Source organism: Magallana gigas, chromosome 8, assembly GCF_963853765.1.
Source record: "Magallana gigas chromosome 8, xbMagGiga1.1, whole genome shotgun sequence".
NCBI lineage: Eukaryota > Metazoa > Mollusca > Bivalvia > Ostreida > Ostreidae > Magallana > Magallana gigas.
In genome coordinates this window covers 41,207,664-41,227,799 of record NC_088860.1, presented here as the reverse complement: position 1 = coordinate 41,227,799, position 20,136 = coordinate 41,207,664, and the positions used below count along the sequence as shown (strand labels likewise).

Here is a 20,136-nt window from a genome sequence, read left to right as displayed (position 1 = left end):
AACGGGAACAAACCCTCCGTAGGATCCTCAAGAACTTCTGTCCAGACAAGATCAGCATCTAAGAACTGTACAAGACAACTCAAACAGCTGCCATATCTGTCCTAATAAAAGGAAAACGATGGAAGTGGATCGGTCATGGGCTTTCCATGGGGGAAATCTACTACTATATATAGTATTTTCCCTGAGGAGAAACTGCTCTAGCTGTAGTTATATGCCCCCCCCCCTCCATCTTCGAAGAAGGGAAGGCATCTTGATTTGCTGCTGCCCGTCTTTCTGTCTATCTGTTGGTCGATTGGTCCACCATAGTTTCCGTTCATTTTCTCTCAGAGGTTGCAAGTATTAAAATGAAATTTGGTATACAGGTTTATCATAATATCTTGGTCATGTTTTAGGCACAATCCTGCAATTTACACCCGAGTTATGCCCCTTGGAAATTCCTATTATTTGCAGTTTCCGCTCACTTTCTTTCCAAGAGTTTCACGCATTGAAATGAAATTTGGTATTCAGATTTATCGTAATAATACCCCGGTACATGTATCTAAGTCAAGTTTGATTTTGGGTACAATCGTGTAATTTTCGACAAAGGTTATGCCCCTTGGACTTAGAAAAATTCCTATTATTTGCAAGTTTCCGTTCATTTTCTTCGCAGAAGTTGCACATATTAAAATGAAATTTGGTATACAGATTTACCAAAAAAATATCTAAGTGAAGTTCAATTTTGGGTGCAATCGAGCAATTTTTATCAGAGTTATGTCCCTTGGACGTAGAAAAAAAAATTGAACAAGTTGTTTTTCATTTGGCTGCGCCAAAGAGCTGTTGCTGCGATCCTCGCGCTCTCGTGACGTGTCTTCTGCGTTTATACCGCGCTTCCACGGCGTTTCTAGTGCGTTGTCATCAAGACCACGAAAACTCGAACAATGGCTGTTGTACAATAGCAAGCGATGTAATAATTATCAAACTGGATGTAGATGACTATACGTAAAAAGTAGCATTTGCTAATATTCCAAGACCTATCAATGGACGTAGATGGAATTCATGCCATTTGGTTCTGATGTTTTCACATCTTTTCTATGTTTTCTAACAACTAATAACGGATCTTTTTTTGTAGACCTACTACTAAGAGTTTTGTCCTTGTCCTTCACAAAATGGTTAGAATTAGTTATGTTTCAATTACAATGTACCTTTCCATAAAATCAAAACAATTTTTAATCATTTATTTACTAGTTGTAAATTCTTGTTTGTTTCCCATACAATTGTACAAATTAATATTAACATACCAAGAAGTAAAGAACGTCTTGTGCACGCAGTCAGCGCACAGAGCACGCCGTTGACGCGCGGTTAAAACTCCTAGCACGTCATGAGCGCTCGGCGGAGACTCAACGAGAGCGCAGTTAATCGCCATGCAAGTAGAACTCCCTGAAAACGCAGTTACACGCCGTGGGAGCTCCGTAAGAACGCCTCGGTCGCCGTCAGGACGCCGTGACATCTCCACTTGTAAAATTTTCAAAAAACAATGTACATTTTTTCTGAATTTTCCTTGCGATCCTACGGCGATTCCATAAATTTTACAACGCCGTGAACACGCCGTGGGGACGCAGCTTATAGTGTGACAGGGCCTTTAAATATGAAAATCCCACGCTACGTAAAAATAAAATGAGGAACACTGCACGTATATCAAATCAGTCATATTTTGTGTATATTCGCCAGCATAAGACATAGTCATAATCAGAATGCATGGACAAACATTAATTTTCATTTCACAAATAAAAAAAAATTTCGGTATGATGCTTTTGTAGAAAAAAAACTTTTTGATTACTTTTAACATTTCGTGATTACTAATCTATAACTATAAAACAGAATTTTGCACCGTACATTGATTATAAGTCATATTTTAATGTTTCATAAATAAGCTAAGCATAATTTGGTTTAGAATGATAAAAGTTATATAATAACGCATTTCAATTTTATTATTTTGAATTATTTACACTGTCATTAAATTGTCATTAGAATAAAAACATATTCGGTATGTTGCTTTAAAAAAAACCTTTTTGACTTCTTTTAACATTTCGTGATTACTATAACTATAAAATAGAATTTCATAAATAAGCATAACCCGTCTCGGTGTAGAGTGATAAAAGTTACATAATAACGAATTTCAATGTTTTATTTTGAATATTTACACTGAACCATTTCCCCCCCCCCCCCCAGGGATCCCCTGACGATGAATTAAAGTAATTTTAGAAGGCCTATGGTAGTATTACTTCGAACTTTTCTGTACACGTGGGGCTTTTAAGATATCAAATATTAACCAAAAAAAGTTCTCAGTTGATTAAAGTATATTTGCATGTTTGCCAGAGGTTCCAACGCCTATTTACTGTAACTTAACTGTTAATCATATACGTTTTGATTATCCTAGTTGGGGGGGGGGGGGGGGGTTCCAGATGATCTGACCAACCCTCCCCTCAAGATCTGCGCAGCGCACAAGCCGCAGGGATTTTTTTCATCCTGAATTTAATACATATTTTTGAAAAATTAAAAGCTAGTAATTGACTATAAATCAAATATGATAACTACACCAACTTTAATTTATTAATGTTTGTTTGAGTTAATTTTGAACAGGTAAATTCTTTGGGGGGGGGGGGTTACATTTCTAGGTTGGGTTCAGGATACAATTACGATAAGGTACTTGTCGTCTGGAGGTTGCAGAGGGATATTTTTTTAAAGGGTACTTTAAACATATAGCTTATATTTATATATCATTATGGATTATTTTAAATTTCAACAGCGTGCAGTGTTATTAAAAAAAATATATCCCCTGTGTGTTGATGTCATACATATGATATTTGTACTCAGCCACAGTGCCTTATAACCGTCTTTGCTAGCCAAGGGTTTTTGGTCCACTTTCCTCGGAGCGAAGATGCTAATAACAAAAACCCCAAATGTTTCTGATAAAGATAAAAGTTAATATATAAAATATTAAACATGTAAGCCCTTCAAAAATACGTTTTTTTCTTTGAATCATACAAACTTCTTTTAAACAAGATTATAACATAAAATGTCTATATTTCATGTTTCTTTGAATCAATACGACATTCGTTTCAGTTGGATGGCATATATACGCGGATCGAGAAAGAATTCCTATGGCGATCCGAGTGATAAAGACGTTTTCCGGGAGGAGAGTCGATGGAGAGTGCGAGGCCTATTTTAGGTAACTTTACAATGTGGATTTAAGAAGTTTGAATTTTTTAGGGTAAGTTTGTCAGGAAAATCCCCTCCAGATCTACCACCAAGGGGATCAGTGGATGAAAAACTGGAATAAAAATTTAATCATTTATATATGATAAATAGATACATGTATATAATTTTGTATATTTACATTTTCCAGTGTCTTTGCCTGTGATAACACTACGTATCGATTTTGTACTATATAACCGATAATACAAATGACGCCAAATTGAGGCTCCATCGGGGTTTGCTTATTCATATTTAAATATTTAATCGTACGATGGCTCAAAATTATATAAATATAAGTAATAAGGAATCATGATAATTTCGGTCGGGGTGTACTGTTTGAAAAACAGCAAGTATAACCAGATTCAATAACTATTGGTAATCTTGATTGAATGTAGATCTGATGTAGATCTGAAGTGGTAAATTGCTGAAACAAATTATAAACAATTTATAAATACATGGAATAATATGCAAACTGACATTTTAACAATTCACACAATAATACATTTATATCATATATGTATATATATCATAGTTCTCATAAGAAATAAATTGACAATTATCAAAATAGACGAATTCCAAAATGTGCACCCAGTATTGAAACAGTAGCCCGAGGGAAATTATGGAATATAGGTAAAAAAGGGAAAATAATTTAATTGAAAAATATAAACATAGAATTCACACTTTATAGGTGTGCTGTGTACTTATTAATGACCAGTAAATCATATAAATAATGAAGTTATACTTATATGTTTTAACATCAACAAATGTAAACACGAGAAAATATGGCGCCTACAACCTACTACAGTAACAGTCATTACGAGGGTGCTTATGTTTGCTTATATAAACATGTCATGGCAAAAACAACAAATAAAATGAATATTTCATATATCTAAATGCATATGATACTTACAATTTGAGGGGACAAGGATGAAACATGGAATATGTTGGTATAGACAATGTGTAGCACTGCGGCGGGACCGCACGTACACAGCGTGAAAAACTGAACATAGAAGAGTTCCACATAAAGAGGAATAACTCTCAGACTGTATAATACAAGATCAAGAAAGATAACTCTTGGTTCCACTACACTCCCCGCCTGGCATCTTTGAGATGCCACTACTCATATGCATGCACAAAACATTTCAAAATTGTGATAAACTAGTTGATAAATAATACATCTCGTGATCACTTGATACATGAATCATAATACAAGTCAATGTTTACAAATTCATTGTTAACAGTCCATTATTCACAGTCCATAAGTTACAGTCCATTATTCACAGTCCATAAGTTACAGTTCACATCTAGTCACTGTTCACTTTCTATTAGCAACACGAGATCATGAATTGGTCGAATGTAAAATGTTGGTTTTCCTGCTCGAATAGTTCGCACAACAACTTTTCTCACGATTCCATCGTCACTTGGAAATACGCGGTCGATAATACCAGTTGGCCAGTTGTTCCGGTGCTCAGCGGGATCTTTCAACAGTACCACATCATCTACTTTAACGTTTCTGGTTTTGCTTTTCCACTTACGTCTACTTTGTAGGATAGATAGATACTGCTTACGCCACTGATTCCAGAAAATATCTGCAAGGATTTGGACACGTTTCCATTGCGCTCTGTAAACGTCTTGTAGACTGAGTGAATCAGACACGACTGGTAGGAAATCAACTTTACCGGTGAGAATCATAGTTGGTGTAAGAATCATTGGGTCATTTGGATCCGAAGGTATCGGTGCTATAGGTCTAGAGTTTATGATGGCACAAACTTCACATAAAAATGTTGCTAATGTCTCATGTGTTAGAGGTTTACCACTAGATTCCAAAAGCATTGAATCGAGGATTTTCCTTGTCATTCCTATGACTCGCTCCCAGACACCACCCATATGGGAGGAATGTGGGACATTGAAAATCCAGGTGATGTAGGATTTGTCCAGGAACTGTTGAACTGGTCCCTCTTCTACTTTTATCGTGTTCACTCTCATTTCCTCAGCAGCTCCAATGAAATTGGTGCCTCGGTCAGATCTTATTATCTTCACTGGGCCACGGAGTGATAGAAATCTACGCAGTGCATTTATAAAACATGAACTCGACATCTCTTCAATAACCTCTATGTGAGCCGCTCTTGATGTTAAACAGGTAAACATCAGTCCCCATCTCTTGCTGTTTGCAGCTCCTCCTCTAGTTCTGCGGGTACAGACTTCCCATGGTCCGAAGACATCAATTCCAACAGATGTGAAAGCTGGGCCTGGTGTGATCCTGTCCTCTGGTAAGTCTGCCATCATCTGTGTTTCAAGGCCACGGCGAAGTTTTCGACAAGTCACGCAAGTGTGAATGAAAGATGAAATCATGCGCTTGCCTCCCAGGATCCAATAACCTGCCGTACGAAGTGCACCTTCAGTGAATAATCTCCCCTGATGTTTGACTTGCTCGTGAAAATGACGTATCAAAAGAACAGAGATATGACTGTTCTTGTGAAGAATAATTGGATTGATTTCCTTTGATGGTAAAATTCCAGCAGCTTTGTTCAATCTTCCACCAACACACATTAGTCCATTTTCATCTAAGAATGGTGCAAGTGTGGATATACTTGTGTCTTTGTTCAAAGGTTTTCCAGACTTTAAACTGTTTATCTCTTTAGAGAAGAATTCTTGTTGAATCTGTTTTAGGACAAAGGTCTCTGCTTCACAAATTTCATCATAACGGGTAAGTTGCATAGGTTTCTGGTCACGACAAGCTCTAAACCTGCGGCAAACTCGCTTGAGACAAGCAATGCCCGTAATGAGACAACTCCAACGATCAAATCGATCAAATTTCTTGGTAATGAGATCAGATCCTGTTGTTGTAATGGTAACATCAGTTTGTGAGCATATTACAGGTCTATCGATTGGACGGACTTCTCTGTCACTATCAGGTTCAACAAGTGGAAACTGTGTAGGTTTCATTTCTGTCACATCACACAACCATTGTGGACCAGTAATCCATGGTAACCGCATAATGTTGATCACATTAGTGTTGCATCTTGTACAAGAATCTGCAGGATTCTTTTCACTGGAAATGAAGTTCCATTGATTGGCATTAGATATTCGTAGAATACGATCAACTCGGTTGCTTACATAGGTGTAAAATCTTCGAGTCCTATTACCAATGTAGCCTAACACAACTCTGCTATCTGTGTAAAATCTCATGGTTTGCAATGGGATGCCAAGTTGTACAGATATGATCTCTGCGAGTTCCGTTGCTAAGACAGCTCCACACAATTCTAGGCGAGGAATGGTGTGGCCATTAAGAGGTGCTAACTTGCTTCTTCCCATGATGAATCGAACGCTTGTTTGTCCATCACTTACAGTTTTTATATATGCTGATGCTGCTATTGCCTTTTCTGAAGCATCTGAGAATATGTGAACTTCTGCTGTCTGAGCTGAACTAACAGAGGTGTGAGACATCATACGGGGAATGGCGATATCACTGAGACAGTGAAGAGACGATTGCCACTCCTTCCACTTTTGAAGATTATTGACAGGTAATGGTTCATCCCAGTCAACTCCTTCAGGTGTGCATTCTCGGAGAAGTATTTTACCGCTGATGATGATTGGTGATATGAAACCTAATGGGTCGAATAGGCTGTTTACAGTTGAGAGCAGACCGCGACGAGTAAAAGGTTTCTCTTCAGTAGGTACTGTAAACACAAAAGTATCATCCTTCAGTCTCCAACAAAGTCCAAGAGATCTGTGTATCATGTCATCACTATCTATTTCTTTCAACTGTTCTCCATGATCACTGACATCAAAAGCGTCCATCACAGCTTGTTTGTTGGACGTGATTTTGTGAAGACGAATCTGACCTTCCTGTTTCATGGTTGACTGAGTGCGCTTCATCAGGCTGATAGCATCTGATTCATTTGGTAAAGAGATTAACCCGTCATCAACGTAGAAGTTATGATGTACAAAGTTTTTCACATCTCGATCAGCGTGTTCGACAGTCTTAAGGAGTCCATAAGATGCAATAGCAGGCGACGGACTGTTGCCGAATACATGTGAAGTCATTCTGTACTCTATCATGATGTCATCTGGGTTGTTTTCTTTATACCAAAAGAAGCGTAGGTAATTGCGGTGGTTTTCATCAACACGAAATCGGTAAAACATCTGCTCTATATCTGCTGCCATCGCCACCTCATCCTTCCTAAAACGAAGCAAGATCCCAAGAAGGCTGTTGATCATGTCTGGACCAGACATGAGTACTGAATTGAGGGAAACTCCACCATACTTAGCCGACGAATCAAAAACGCCTCTTATTTGATCTGGTTTCTTTGGGTTACGAACGCCAAACAAAGGTAGGTACCAGCAACCTGTGCTTGTTGGAGGTGGCGCAACTTCTGCTGCTCCACTGTTTAGAACTTTCTCCATGAATTTCACAAACTGTCTCTTCTTTTCTGTATCTTTCTGTAAACTGTTGTGTAGTATCTGAGCTCGATGTAATGCCTGAGGTCTGTTGTTAGGAAGATCAGGTTGGTTCTCTCGAAAAGGAAGAGGTACAGTCCACATGCCGTCCTTGTCTTTAGTGAATGTTCTATCCATCAACTTTAGGAATAGTCTGTCTTCTACCGATAAACCAATACAATCATCTTCAGGGGTCTTCATAAAGACATCTTCACCATGAAATTGAAAGTCACGCTCACCAATTATATAGTTAGACACAAGTGTTTGCTCTTTCACGTCAATGTTGTTCTGACAAGGTTGACTGCATGTAACTCTACCATCATTGAGAATAGACACTTTGTTGACATTCACGGAGGTTCTTCTATGAAGTTTACCGAGACAAACTTCACCAATTATAGCCCAACCAAGACTAAGTCTTTGAGCGAATGGTTCCCCTCGAGGTCCAGTGATCTGCTCTTCAATGTGATGGGCCTCAATCAAGTCTCTACCAATAAGGAGCTGTATTTTTGAATTCACATCAAACTCAGGTATACTAGATGCAATTCTGAGAAGGTGAGGGTAGCTCTTAGCAACTTCTGGTGTAGGAATTTCAGAGGTTTCGTTAGGGATGTCATCACATTCCATCAGAAGAGGAAGGTCCATTGTCACAGCTGTGTCCAATGATCGTAACTTCATACTATGTGCTTGCCGACCATTTTGGGCTGTCTTTCCCATACATGTTGTCAAAGTGTAATGAATGGGTGAGGACATAATGTTCAAGGCATCAAATAGTTCTGGAGATGCAAGAGACTGGTTGCATTGGTCATCCACGATTGCGTAAACACGATACATGTTGTTAGGACAGTCTGTGTGAAATACATCCACAAGGAAAATTTTGCTGCATGATCTGCCTTGATAATGGTCACCACAGAATGTAGTACACTTGACACTAGTGTTTGTTGAAGCTTTCATAGGTACAGGCGATATGTTGTCTGTTTCTGACTTCATGGTTTGTAGAGATGAGTTATACATTTTCTCCCCGCCATGCATGCTTGGGCTTGATGATGGACCTTTGTTTATATGCAAAGCTGTCGTATGATAAACACTCCCACAAGCAGTGCATTGGATTTTGACTTGGCAGTCTTTTGCTGTATGACTAGTTGAGGTGCAACATCTAGTACAAATGTTTTTACTTTGCAAAAAGTTCTTGCGTTCAAAGAACGGTTTTGCACGGAAGGCTCTACAATCATGGATGCTATGATCTGCCTTATGATATGGGCAGCGGGTGTTGTTGTTGTTGTCTGTTGACACCTCAGACTTTTTGGAGTATACCGGTCTCTTGAGAGCTGGTTGTCGGCTGTTGGTGAATACAAATGCCGGATCATTTCTGATTTCACTCATTTCGCGTACAAATGTCACAAAATATGAAAATGGTGGGAACGGCACTTTGTTTAACTTTTTGAAATTGGAGGCTTTGGCGATCCATTTTTCCTGCAGGTGAAATGGTAATTTGTTGATGATAGGATTCACTCCAATTGACGAGTTAAAATACGATAGGCTTGTAGAAAATGTTGAATTGGCCATCAGTGATTCTATCTTAATGAGAATGTTTAACAAGTCATACAGGCGCTTGTTTTCAGCTGATGTCACTGGTCGGAAGTTTTCTAGCTGGTGACGTATCGACGCTTCGATCATTTCTGGTCTCCCGTACATCTCATCAAGTCTTTTCCAGATTATTTGAAGTGCTTCCTTAGGTTTACCAGGATTTGCATTGCGAATTCCAATTGCTGTAAGTTTGGAATTGCCAGTGAGTCTATTTAACATTAACTCAAGTTCTTCATTACAGGAAACTTTTAGTTCACTGATAATATTGGTAAATGTTTCCTTCCAGGCATTGTACGAATCTGGCGAGTCATCAAAGTTTGAAAAACGTTCAGGAAGCATTTGCTTTTTAATCATAAGCAGGGCCATTTCAGATAGCACATGAGGCGATTCAGTTGTGGGTATCTGGACATCAACAGGATTGGAAGGGATGTTTTCCACAAACTTCTGTGTTCGTTCCCCTGAACTCTCTCTCTCAATGTCTGCAAGGTCTTGCTCCATTGAAAGTTCATCATCACTAGCACTCTGTTCTTGTTTCAGTAAATCTAAGTCAATGTCCAACTCACACTTTTTTCTGTTCATTTCAGCTATACGTATTGATTCATCTTCCTCAAGGCGAAGTTTCTGTTTTCTTAACTCTGCTTCTTTTTTCATTATTTCCAACTTCCGCTCTTTTCTTCTTTTCCTCTCAGTGCTGGTTGTTGATATTTCTGAGGCTGTTTCTAAGAGGTCTAATTTTGCAGCTTTAATGTTGTCTAAGGCCTTGTAAACCACTGACTTTCCTTTCTCGAAGTCCTCGGTACATCGTTTCATCTCGCTTTTACCTTGTTCACTTCTGGAGTGTCTTTGTAGAAAGACAAGGTACTGTTTAATACTGTTGTGAAATTCACTGAATGTGTTCTCTATATCACTCTGTAAGATTTGATATTGTTCAATGTTTCTGTCACATTTTTGCACACGTAGAATGCATTTTTCGACTTTCCCCCATGTTTCGAATATAGGTTTTTTATATTTTGAACATTCTTCTTCAAATGCTAAGAGTCCTTTCTCACTCAAGATAACATCACGTTTATCCTTGATAGAGGTGTTGGTTTCTTCAATCTCGTTCTGGGAATCACTGTTCCGTGGTAAGGGGAGCCCTCCCGTAGCCATGTTTCCTTGGTGTGTAAATTCAATTTACTGTACTGTTTGTTTTCAGCTGATGTCACTGGTTGGAAGTTTTCTAGCTGGTGACGTATCGACGCTTCGATCATATCGGTACAACTTGGCACCCCATTGCAAACCATGAGATTTTACACAGATAGCAGAGTTGTGTTAGGCTACATTGGTAATAGGACTCGAAGATTTTACACCTATGTAAGCAACCGAGTTGATCGTATTCTACGAATATCTAATGCCAATCAATGGAACTTCATTTCCAGTGAAAAGAATCCTGCAGATTCTTGTACAAGATGCAACACTAATGTGATCAACATTATGCGGTTACCATGGATTACTGGTCCACAATGGTTGTGTGATGTGACGGAAATGAAACCTACACAGTTTCCACTTGTTGAACCTGATAGTGACAGAGAAGTCCGTCCAATCGATAGACCTGTAATATGTTCACAAACTGATGTTACCATTACAACAACAGGATCTGATCTCATTACCAAGAAATTTGATCGATTTGATCGTTGGAGTTGTCTCATTACGGGCATTGCTTGTCTCAAGCGAGTTTGCCGCAGGTTTAGAGCTTGTCGTGACCAGAAACCTAAGCAACTTACCCGTTATGATGAAATTCGTGAAGCAGAGACCTTTGTCCTAAAACAGATTCAAAAAGAATTCTTCTCTAAAGAGATAAACAGTTTAAAGTCTGGAAAACCTTTGAACAAAGACACAAGTATATCCACACTTGCACCATTCTTAGATGAAAATGGACTAATGTGTGTTGGTGGAAGATTGAACAAAGCTGCTGGAATTTTACCATCAAAGGAAATCAATCCAATTCTTCTTCCCAAGAACAGTCATATCTCTGTTCTTTTGATTCGTCATTTTCACGAGCAAGTCAAACATCAGGGGAGATTATTCACTGAAGGTGCACTTCGTACGGCAGGTTATTGGATCCTGGGAGGCAAGCGCATGATTTCATCTTTCATTCACACTTGCGTGACTTGTCGAAAACTTCGCCGTGGCCTTGAAACACAGATGATGGCAGACTTACCAGAGGACAGGATCACACCAGGCCCAGCTTTCACATCTGTTGGAATTGATGTCTTCGGACCATGGGAAGTCTGTACCCGCAGAACTAGAGGAGGAGCTGCAAACAGCAAGAGATGGGGACTGATGTTTACCTGTTTAACATCAAGAGCAGCTCACATAGAGGTTATTGAAGAGATGTCGAGTTCATGTTTTATAAATGCACTGCGTAGATTTCTATCACTCCGTGGCCCAGTGAAGATAATAAGATCTGACCGAGGCACCAATTTCATTGGAGCTGCTGAGGAAATGAGAGTGAACACGATAAAAGTAGAAGAGGGACCAGTTCAACAGTTCCTGGACAAATCCTACATCACCTGGATTTTCAATGTCCCACATTCCTCCCATATGGGTGGTGTCTGGGAGCGAGTCATAGGAATGACAAGGAAAATCCTCGATTCAATGCTTTTGGAATCTAGTGGTAAACCTCTAACACATGAGACATTAGCAACATTTTTATGTGAAGTTTGTGCCATCATAAACTCTAGACCTATAGCACCGATACCTTCGGATCCAAATGACCCAATGATTCTTACACCAACTATGATTCTCACCGGTAAAGTTGATTTCCTACCAGTCGTGTCTGATTCACTCAGTCTACAAGACGTTTACAGAGCGCAATGGAAACGTGTCCAAATCCTTGCAGATATTTTCTGGAATCAGTGGCGTAAGCAGTATCTATCTATCCTACAAAGTAGACGTAAGTGGAAAAGCGAAACCAGAAACGTTAAAGAAGATGATGTGGTACTGTTGAAAAATCCCGCTGAGCATCGGAACAACTGGCCAACTGGTATTATCGACCGCGTATTTCCAAGTGACGATGGAATCGTGAGAAAAGTTGTTGTGCGAACTATTCGAGCAGGAAAACCAACATTTTACATTCGACCAATTCATGATCTCGTGTTGCTAATAGAAAGTGAACAGTGACTAGATGTGAACTGTAACTTATGGACTGTGAATAATGGACTGTAACTTATGGACTGTGAATAATGGACTGTTAACAATGAATTTGTAAACATTGACTTGTATTATGATTCATGTATCAAGTGATCACGAGATGTATTATTTATCAACTAGTTTATCACAATTTTGAAATGTTTTGTGCATGCATATGAGTAGTGGCATCTCAAAGATGCCAGGCGGGGAGTGTAGTGGAACCAAGAGTTATCTCTCTTGATCTTGTATTGTGCAGTCTGAGAGTTATTCCTCTTTATGTGGAACTCTTCTATGTTCAGTTTTTCACGCTGTGTACGTGCGGTCCCGCCGCAGTGCTACACATTTTCTTTACCAACATATTCCATGTTTCATCCTTGTCCCCTCAAATTGTAAGTATCATATGCATTTAGATATATGAAATATTCATTTTATTTGTTTTTTTTGCCATGACATGTTTATAAAAGCAAACATAAGCACCCTCGTAATGACTGTTACTGTAGTAGGTTGTAGGCGCCATATTTTCTCGTGTTTACATTTGTTGATGTTAAACATATAGGATACCTTCATCATTTATATGATTTACTGGTCATTAATAAGTACACAGCACACCAATAAAGTGTGAATTCTATGTTTATATTTTTCAATTAAATTGAATTTACACACCAAGGAGACATGGCTACCGGAGGGCTCCCCTTACCACGGAACAGTGATTCCCAGAACGAGATTGAAGAAACCAACACCTCTACCAAGGATAAACGTGATGTTATCTTGAGTGAAAAAGGACTCTTAGCATTTGAAGAAGAATGTTCAAAATATAAGAAACCTATATTCGAAACATGGGGGAAAGTCGAAAAATGCATTCTACGTGTGCAAAAATGTGACAGAAACATTGAACAATATCAAATCTTACAGAGTGATATAGATGTAGTGGAACCAAGAGTTATCTCTCTTGATCTTGTATTGTGCAGTCTGAGAGTTATTCCTCTTTATGTGGAACTCTTCTATGTTCAGTTTTTCACGCTGTGTACGTGCGGTCCCGCCGCAGTGCTACACATTTTCTTTACCAACATATTCCATGTTTCATCCTTGTCCCCTCAAATTGTAAGTATCATATGCATTTAGATATATGAAATATTCATTTTATTTGTTTTTTTTGCCATGACATGTTTATAAAAGCAAACATAAGCACCCTCGTAATGACTGTTACTGTAGTAGGTTGTAGGCGCCATATTTTCTCGTGTTTACATTTGTTGATGTTAAACATATAGGATACCTTCATCATTTATATGATTTACTGGTCATTAATAAGTACACAGCACACCAATAAAGTGTGAATTCTATGTTTATATTTTTCAATTAAATTATTTTCCCTTTTTTACCTATATTCCATAATTTCCCTCGGGCTACTGTTTCAATACTGGGTGCACATTTTGGAATTCGTCTATTTTGATAATTGTCAATTTATTTCTTATGAGAACTATGATATATATACATATATGATATAAATGTATTATTGTATGAATTGTTAAAATGTCAGTTTGCATATTATCCCATGTATTTATAAATTGTTTATAATTTGTTTCAGCAATTTACCACTTCAGATCTACATCAGATCTACATTCAATAAAGATTACCAATAATTATTGAATATGGTTATACTTGCTGTTTTTCAAACAGTACAGTAAATTGAATTTGAGGGGACAAGGATGAAACATGGAATATGTTGGTAAAGAAAATGTGTAGCACTGCGGCGGGACCGCACGTACACAGCGTGAAAAACTGAACATAGAAGAGTTCCACATAAAGAGGAATAACTCTCAGACTGCACAATACAAGATCAAGAGAGATAACTCTTGGTTCCACTACATCTATATCACTCTGTAAGATTTGATATTGTTCAATGTTTCTGTCACATTTTTGCACACGTAGAATGCATTTTTCGACTTTCCCCCATGTTTCGAATATAGGTTTCTTATATTTTGAACATTCTTCTTCAAATGCTAAGAGTCCTTTTTCACTCAAGATAACATCACGTTTATCCTTGGTAGAGGTGTTGGTTTCTTCAATCTCGTTCTGGGAATCACTGTTCCGTGGTAAGGGGAGCCCTCCGGTAGCCATGTCTCCTTGGTGTGTAAATTCAATTTAATTGAAAAATATAAACATAGAATTCACACTTTATTGGTGTGCTGTGTACTTATTAATGACCAGTAAATCATATAAATGATGAAGGTATCCTATATGTTTAACATCAACAAATGTAAACACGAGAAAATATGGCGCCTACAACCTACTACAGTAACAGTCATTACGAGGGTGCTTATGTTTGCTTTTATAAACATGTCATGGCAAAAAAAACAAATAAAATGAATATTTCATATATCTAAATGCATATGATACTTACAATTTGAGGGGACAAGGATGAAACATGGAATATGTTGGTAAAGAAAATGTGTAGCACTGCGGCGGGACCGCACGTACACAGCGTGAAAAACTGAACATAGAAGAGTTCCACATAAAGAGGAATAACTCTCAGACTGCACAATACAAGATCAAGAGAGATAACTCTTGGTTCCACTACACTCCCCGCCTGGCATCTTTGAGATGCCACTACTCATATGCATGCACAAAACATTTCAAAATTGTGATAAACTAGTTGATAAATAATACATCTCGTGATCACTTGATACATGAATCATAATACAAGTCAATGTTTACAAATTCATTGTTAACAGTCCATTATTCACAGTCCATAAGTTACAGTCCATTATTCACAGTCCATAAGTTACAGTTCACATCTAGTCACTGTTCACTTTCTATTAGCAACACGAGATCATGAATTGGTCGAATGTAAAATGTTGGTTTTCCTGCTCGAATAGTTCGCACAACAACTTTTCTCACGATTCCATCGTCACTTGGAAATACGCGGTCGATAATACCAGTTGGCCAGTTGTTCCGATGCTCAGCGGGATTTTTCAACAGTACCACATCATCTTCTTTAACGTTTCTGGTTTCGCTTTTCCACTTACGTCTACTTTGTAGGATAGATAGATACTGCTTACGCCACTGATTCCAGAAAATATCTGCAAGGATTTGGACACGTTTCCATTGCGCTCTGTAAACGTCTTGTAGACTGAGTGAATCAGACACGACTGGTAGGAAATCAACTTTTCCGGTGAGAATCATAGTTGGTGTAAGAATCATTGGGTCATTTGGATCCGAAGGTATCGGTGCTATAGGTCTAGAGTTTATGATGGCACAAACTTCACATAAAAATGTTGCTAATGTCTCATGTGTTAGAGGTTTACCACTAGATTCCAAAAGCATTGAATCGAGGATTTTCCTTGTCATTCCTATGACTCGCTCCCAGACACCACCCATATGGGAGGAATGTGGGACATTGAAAATCCAGGTGATGTAGGATTTGTCCAGGAACTGTTGAACTGGTCCCTCTTCTACTTTTATCGTGTTCACTCTCATTTCCTCAGCAGCTCCAATGAAATTGGTGCCTCGGTCAGATCTTATTATCTTCACTGGGCCACGGAGTGATAGAAATCTACGCAGTGCATTTATAAAACATGAACTCGACATCTCTTCAATAACCTCTATGTGAGCTGCTCTTGATGTTAAACAGGTAAACATCAGTCCCCATCTCTTGCTGTTTGCAGCTCCTCCTCTAGTTCTGCGGGTACAGACTTCCCATGGTCCGAAGACATCAATTCCAACAGATGTGAAAGCTGGGCCTGGTGTGATCCTGTCCTCTGGTAAGTCTGCCATCATCTGTGTTTCAAGGCCACGGCGAAGTTTTCGACAAGTCACGCAAGTGTGAATGAAAGATGAAATCATGCGCTTGCCTCCCAGGATCCAATAACCTGCCGTACGAAGTGCACCTTCAGTGAATAATCTCCCCTGATGTTTGACTTGCTCGTGAAAATGACGAATCAAAAGAACAGAGATATGACTGTTCTTGGGAAGAAGAATTGGATTGATTTCCTTTGATGGTAAAATTCCAGCAGCTTTGTTCAATCTTCCACCAACACACATTAGTCCATTTTCATCTAAGAATGGTGCAAGTGTGGATATACTTGTGTCTTTGTTCAAAGGTTTTCCAGACTTTAAACTGTTTATCTCTTTAGAGAAGAATTCTTTTTGAATCTGTTTTAGGACAAAGGTCTCTGCTTCACGAATTTCATCATAACGGGTAAGTTGCTTAGGTTTCTGGTCACGACAAGCTCTAAACCTGCGGCAAACTCGCTTGAGACAAGCAATGCCCGTAATGAGACAACTCCAACGATCAAATCGATCAAATTTCTTGGTAATGAGATCAGATCCTGTTGTTGTAATGGTAACATCAGTTTGTGAACATATTACAGGTCTATCGATTGGACGGACTTCTCTGTCACTATCAGGTTCAACAAGTGGAAACTGTGTAGGTTTCATTTCCGTCACATCACACAACCATTGTGGACCAGTAATCCATGGTAACCGCATAATGTTGATCACATTAGTGTTGCATCTTGTACAAGAATCTGCAGGATTCTTTTCACTGGAAATGAAGTTCCATTGATTGGCATTAGATATTCGTAGAATACGATCAACTCGGTTGCTTACATAGGTGTAAAATCTTCGAGTCCTATTACCAATGTAGCCTAACACAACTCTGCTATCTGTGTAAAATCTCATGGTTTGCAATGGGGTGCCAAGTTGTACCGATATGATCGAAGCGTCGATACGTCACCAGCTAGAAAACTTCCAACCAGTGACATCAGCTGAAAACAAACAGTACAGTAAATTGAATTTACACACCAAGGAAACATGGCTACGGGAGGGCTCCCCTTACCACGGAACAGTGATTCCCAGAACGAGATTGAAGAAACCAACACCTCTATCAAGGATAAACGTGATGTTATCTTGAGTGAGAAAGGACTCTTAGCATTTGAAGAAGAATGTTCAAAATATAAAAAACCTATATTCGAAACATGGGGGAAAGTCGAAAAATGCATTCTACGTGTGCAAAAATGTGACAGAAACATTGAACAATATCAAATCTTACAGAGTGATATAGAGAACACATTCAGTGAATTTCACAACAGTATTAAACAGTACCTTGTCTTTCTACAAAGACACTCCAGAAGTGAACAAGGTAAAAGCGAGATGAAACGATGTACCGAGGACTTCGAGAAAGGAAAGTCAGTGGTTTACAAGGCCTTAGACAACATTAAAGCTGCAAAATTAGACCTCTTAGAAACAGCCTCAGAAATATCAACAACCAGCACTGAGAGGAAAAGAAGAAAAGAGCGGAAGTTGGAAATAATGAAAAAAGAAGCAGAGTTAAGAAAACAGAAACTTCGCCTTGAGGAAGATGAATCAATACGTATAGCTGAAATGAACAGAAAAAAGTGTGAGTTGGACATTGACTTAGATTTACTGAAACAAGAACAGAGTGCTAGTGATGATGAACTTTCAATGGAGCAAGACCTTGCAGACATTGAGAGAGAGAGTTCAGGGGAACGAACACAGAAGTTTGTGGAAAACATCCCTTCCAATCCTGTTGATGTCCAGATACCCACAACTGAATCGCCTCATGTGCTATCTGAAATGGCCCTGCTTATGATTAAAAAGCAAATGCTTCCTGAACGTTTTTCAAACTTTGATGACTCGCCAGATTCGTACAATGCCTGGAAGGAAACATTTACCAATATTATCAGTGAACTAAAAGTTTCCTGTAATGAAGAACTTGAGTTAATGTTAAATAGACTCACTGGCAATTCCAAACTTACAGCAATTGGAATTCGCAATGCAAATCCTGGTAAACCTAAGGAAGCACTTCAAATAATCTGGAAAAGACTTGATGAGATGTACGGGAGACCAGAAATGATCGAAGCGTCGATACGTCACCAGCTAGAAAACTTCCGACCAGTGACATCAGCTGAAAACAAGCGCCTGTATGACTTGTTAAACATTCTCATTAAGATAGAATCACTGATGGCCAATTCAACATTTTCTACAAGCCTATCGTATTTTAACTCGTCAATTGGAGTGAATCCTATCATCAACAAATTACCATTTCACCTGCAGGAAAAATGGATCGCCAAAGCCTCCAATTTCAAAAAGTTAAACAAAGTGCCGTTCCCACCATTTTCATATTTTGTGACATTTGTACGCGAAATGAGTGAAATCAGAAATGATCCGGCATTTGTATTCACCAACAGCCGACAACCAGCTCTCAAGAGACCGGTATACTCCAAAAAGTCTGAGGTGTCAACAGACAACAACAACAACACCCGCTGCCCATATCATAAGGCAGATCATAGCATCCATGATTGTAGAGCCTTCCGTGCAAAACCGTTCTTTGAACGCAAGAACTTTTTGCAAAGTAAAAACATTTGTACTAGATGTTGCACCTCAACTAGTCATACAGCAAAAGACTGCCAAGTCAAAATCCAATGCACTGCTTGTGGGAGTGTTTATCATACGACAGCTTTGCATATAAACAAAGGTCCATCATCAAGCCCAAGCATGCATGGCGGGGAGAAAATGTATAACTCATCTCTACAAACCATGAAGTCAGAAACAGACAACATATCGCCTGTACCTATGAAAGCTTCAACAAACACTAGTGTCAAGTGTACTACATTCTGTGGTGACCATTATCAAGGCAGATCATGCAGCAAAATTTTCCTTGTGGATGTATTTCACACAGACTGTCCTAACAACATGTATCGTGTTTACGCAATCGTGGATGACCAATGCAACCAGTCTCTTGCATCTCCAGAACTATTTGATGCCTTGAACATTATGTCCTCACCCATTCATTACACTTTGACAACATGTATGGGAAAGACAGCCCAAAATGGTCGGCAAGCACATAGTATGAAGTTACGATCATTGGACACAGCTGTGACAATGGACCTTCCTCTTCTGATGGAATGTGATGACATCCCTAACGAAACCTCTGAAATTCCTACACCAGAAGTTGCTAAGAGCTACCCTCACCTTCTCAGAATTGCATCTAGTATACCTGAGTTTGATGTGAATTCAAAAATACAGCTCCTTATTGGTAGAGACTTGATTGAGGCCCATCACATTGAAGAGCAGATCACTGGACCTCGAGGGGAACCATTCGCTCAAAGACTTAGTCTTGGTTGGGCTATAATTGGTGAAGTTTGTCTCGGTAAACTTCATAGAAGAACCTCCGTGAATGTCAACAAAGTGTCTATTCTCAATGATGGTAGAGTTACATGCAGTCAACCTTGTCAGAACAACATTGACGTGAAAGAGCAAACACTTGTGTCTAACTATATAATTGGTGAGCGTGACTTTCAATTTCATGGTGAAGATGTCTTTATGAAGACCCCTGAAGATGATTGTATTGGTTTATCGGTAGAAGACAGACTATTCCTAAAGTTGATGGATAGAACATTCACTAAAGACAAGGACGGCATGTGGACTGTACCTCTTCCTTTTCGAGAGAACCAACCTGATCTTCCTAACAACAGACCTCAGGCATTACATCGAGCTCAGATACTACACAACAGTTTACAGAAAGATACAGAAAAGAAGAGACAGTTTGTGAAATTCATGGAGAAAGTTCTAAACAGTGGAGCAGCAGAAGTTGCGCCACCTCCAACAAGCACAGGTTGCTGGTACCTACCTTTGTTTGGCGTTCGTAACCCAAAGAAACCAGATCAAATAAGAGGCGTTTTTGAT

The 20,136-nt window shown here is 38.9% G+C and overlaps 3 protein-coding genes and 1 long non-coding RNA gene across 4 annotated transcripts; 2 read left to right on the top strand and 2 right to left on the bottom strand.

The window, feature by feature from the left end:
* Positions 1-4,542: 4,542 nt before the first annotated feature.
* Positions 4,543-10,407, bottom strand: LOC136269512 (uncharacterized). The gene has a single exon (XM_066070065.1). The coding sequence runs from the start codon at positions 10,405-10,407 to the stop codon at positions 4,543-4,545; it is 5,865 nt and encodes a 1,954-aa protein (XP_065926137.1).
* A 132-nt stretch (positions 10,408-10,539) lies between these two features.
* On the top strand, positions 10,540-12,420 carry LOC136271004 (uncharacterized). Its single transcript, XM_066070064.1, has one exon. The coding sequence runs from the start codon at positions 10,540-10,542 to the stop codon at positions 12,418-12,420; it is 1,881 nt and encodes a 626-aa protein (XP_065926136.1).
* Positions 12,421-13,362: 942 nt separating this feature from the next.
* LOC136270692 (uncharacterized) lies at positions 13,363-14,070 on the top strand. The gene is made up of 2 exons (XR_010708521.1): positions 13,363-13,530; positions 14,015-14,070. It is a non-coding gene; the product is annotated as an uncharacterized lncRNA (long non-coding RNA).
* Positions 14,071-15,228: 1,158 nt separating this feature from the next.
* LOC136271003 (uncharacterized) lies at positions 15,229-17,109 on the bottom strand. The gene has a single exon (XM_066070063.1). The coding sequence runs from the start codon at positions 17,107-17,109 to the stop codon at positions 15,229-15,231; it is 1,881 nt and encodes a 626-aa protein (XP_065926135.1).
* Positions 17,110-20,136: the final 3,027 nt, after the last annotated feature.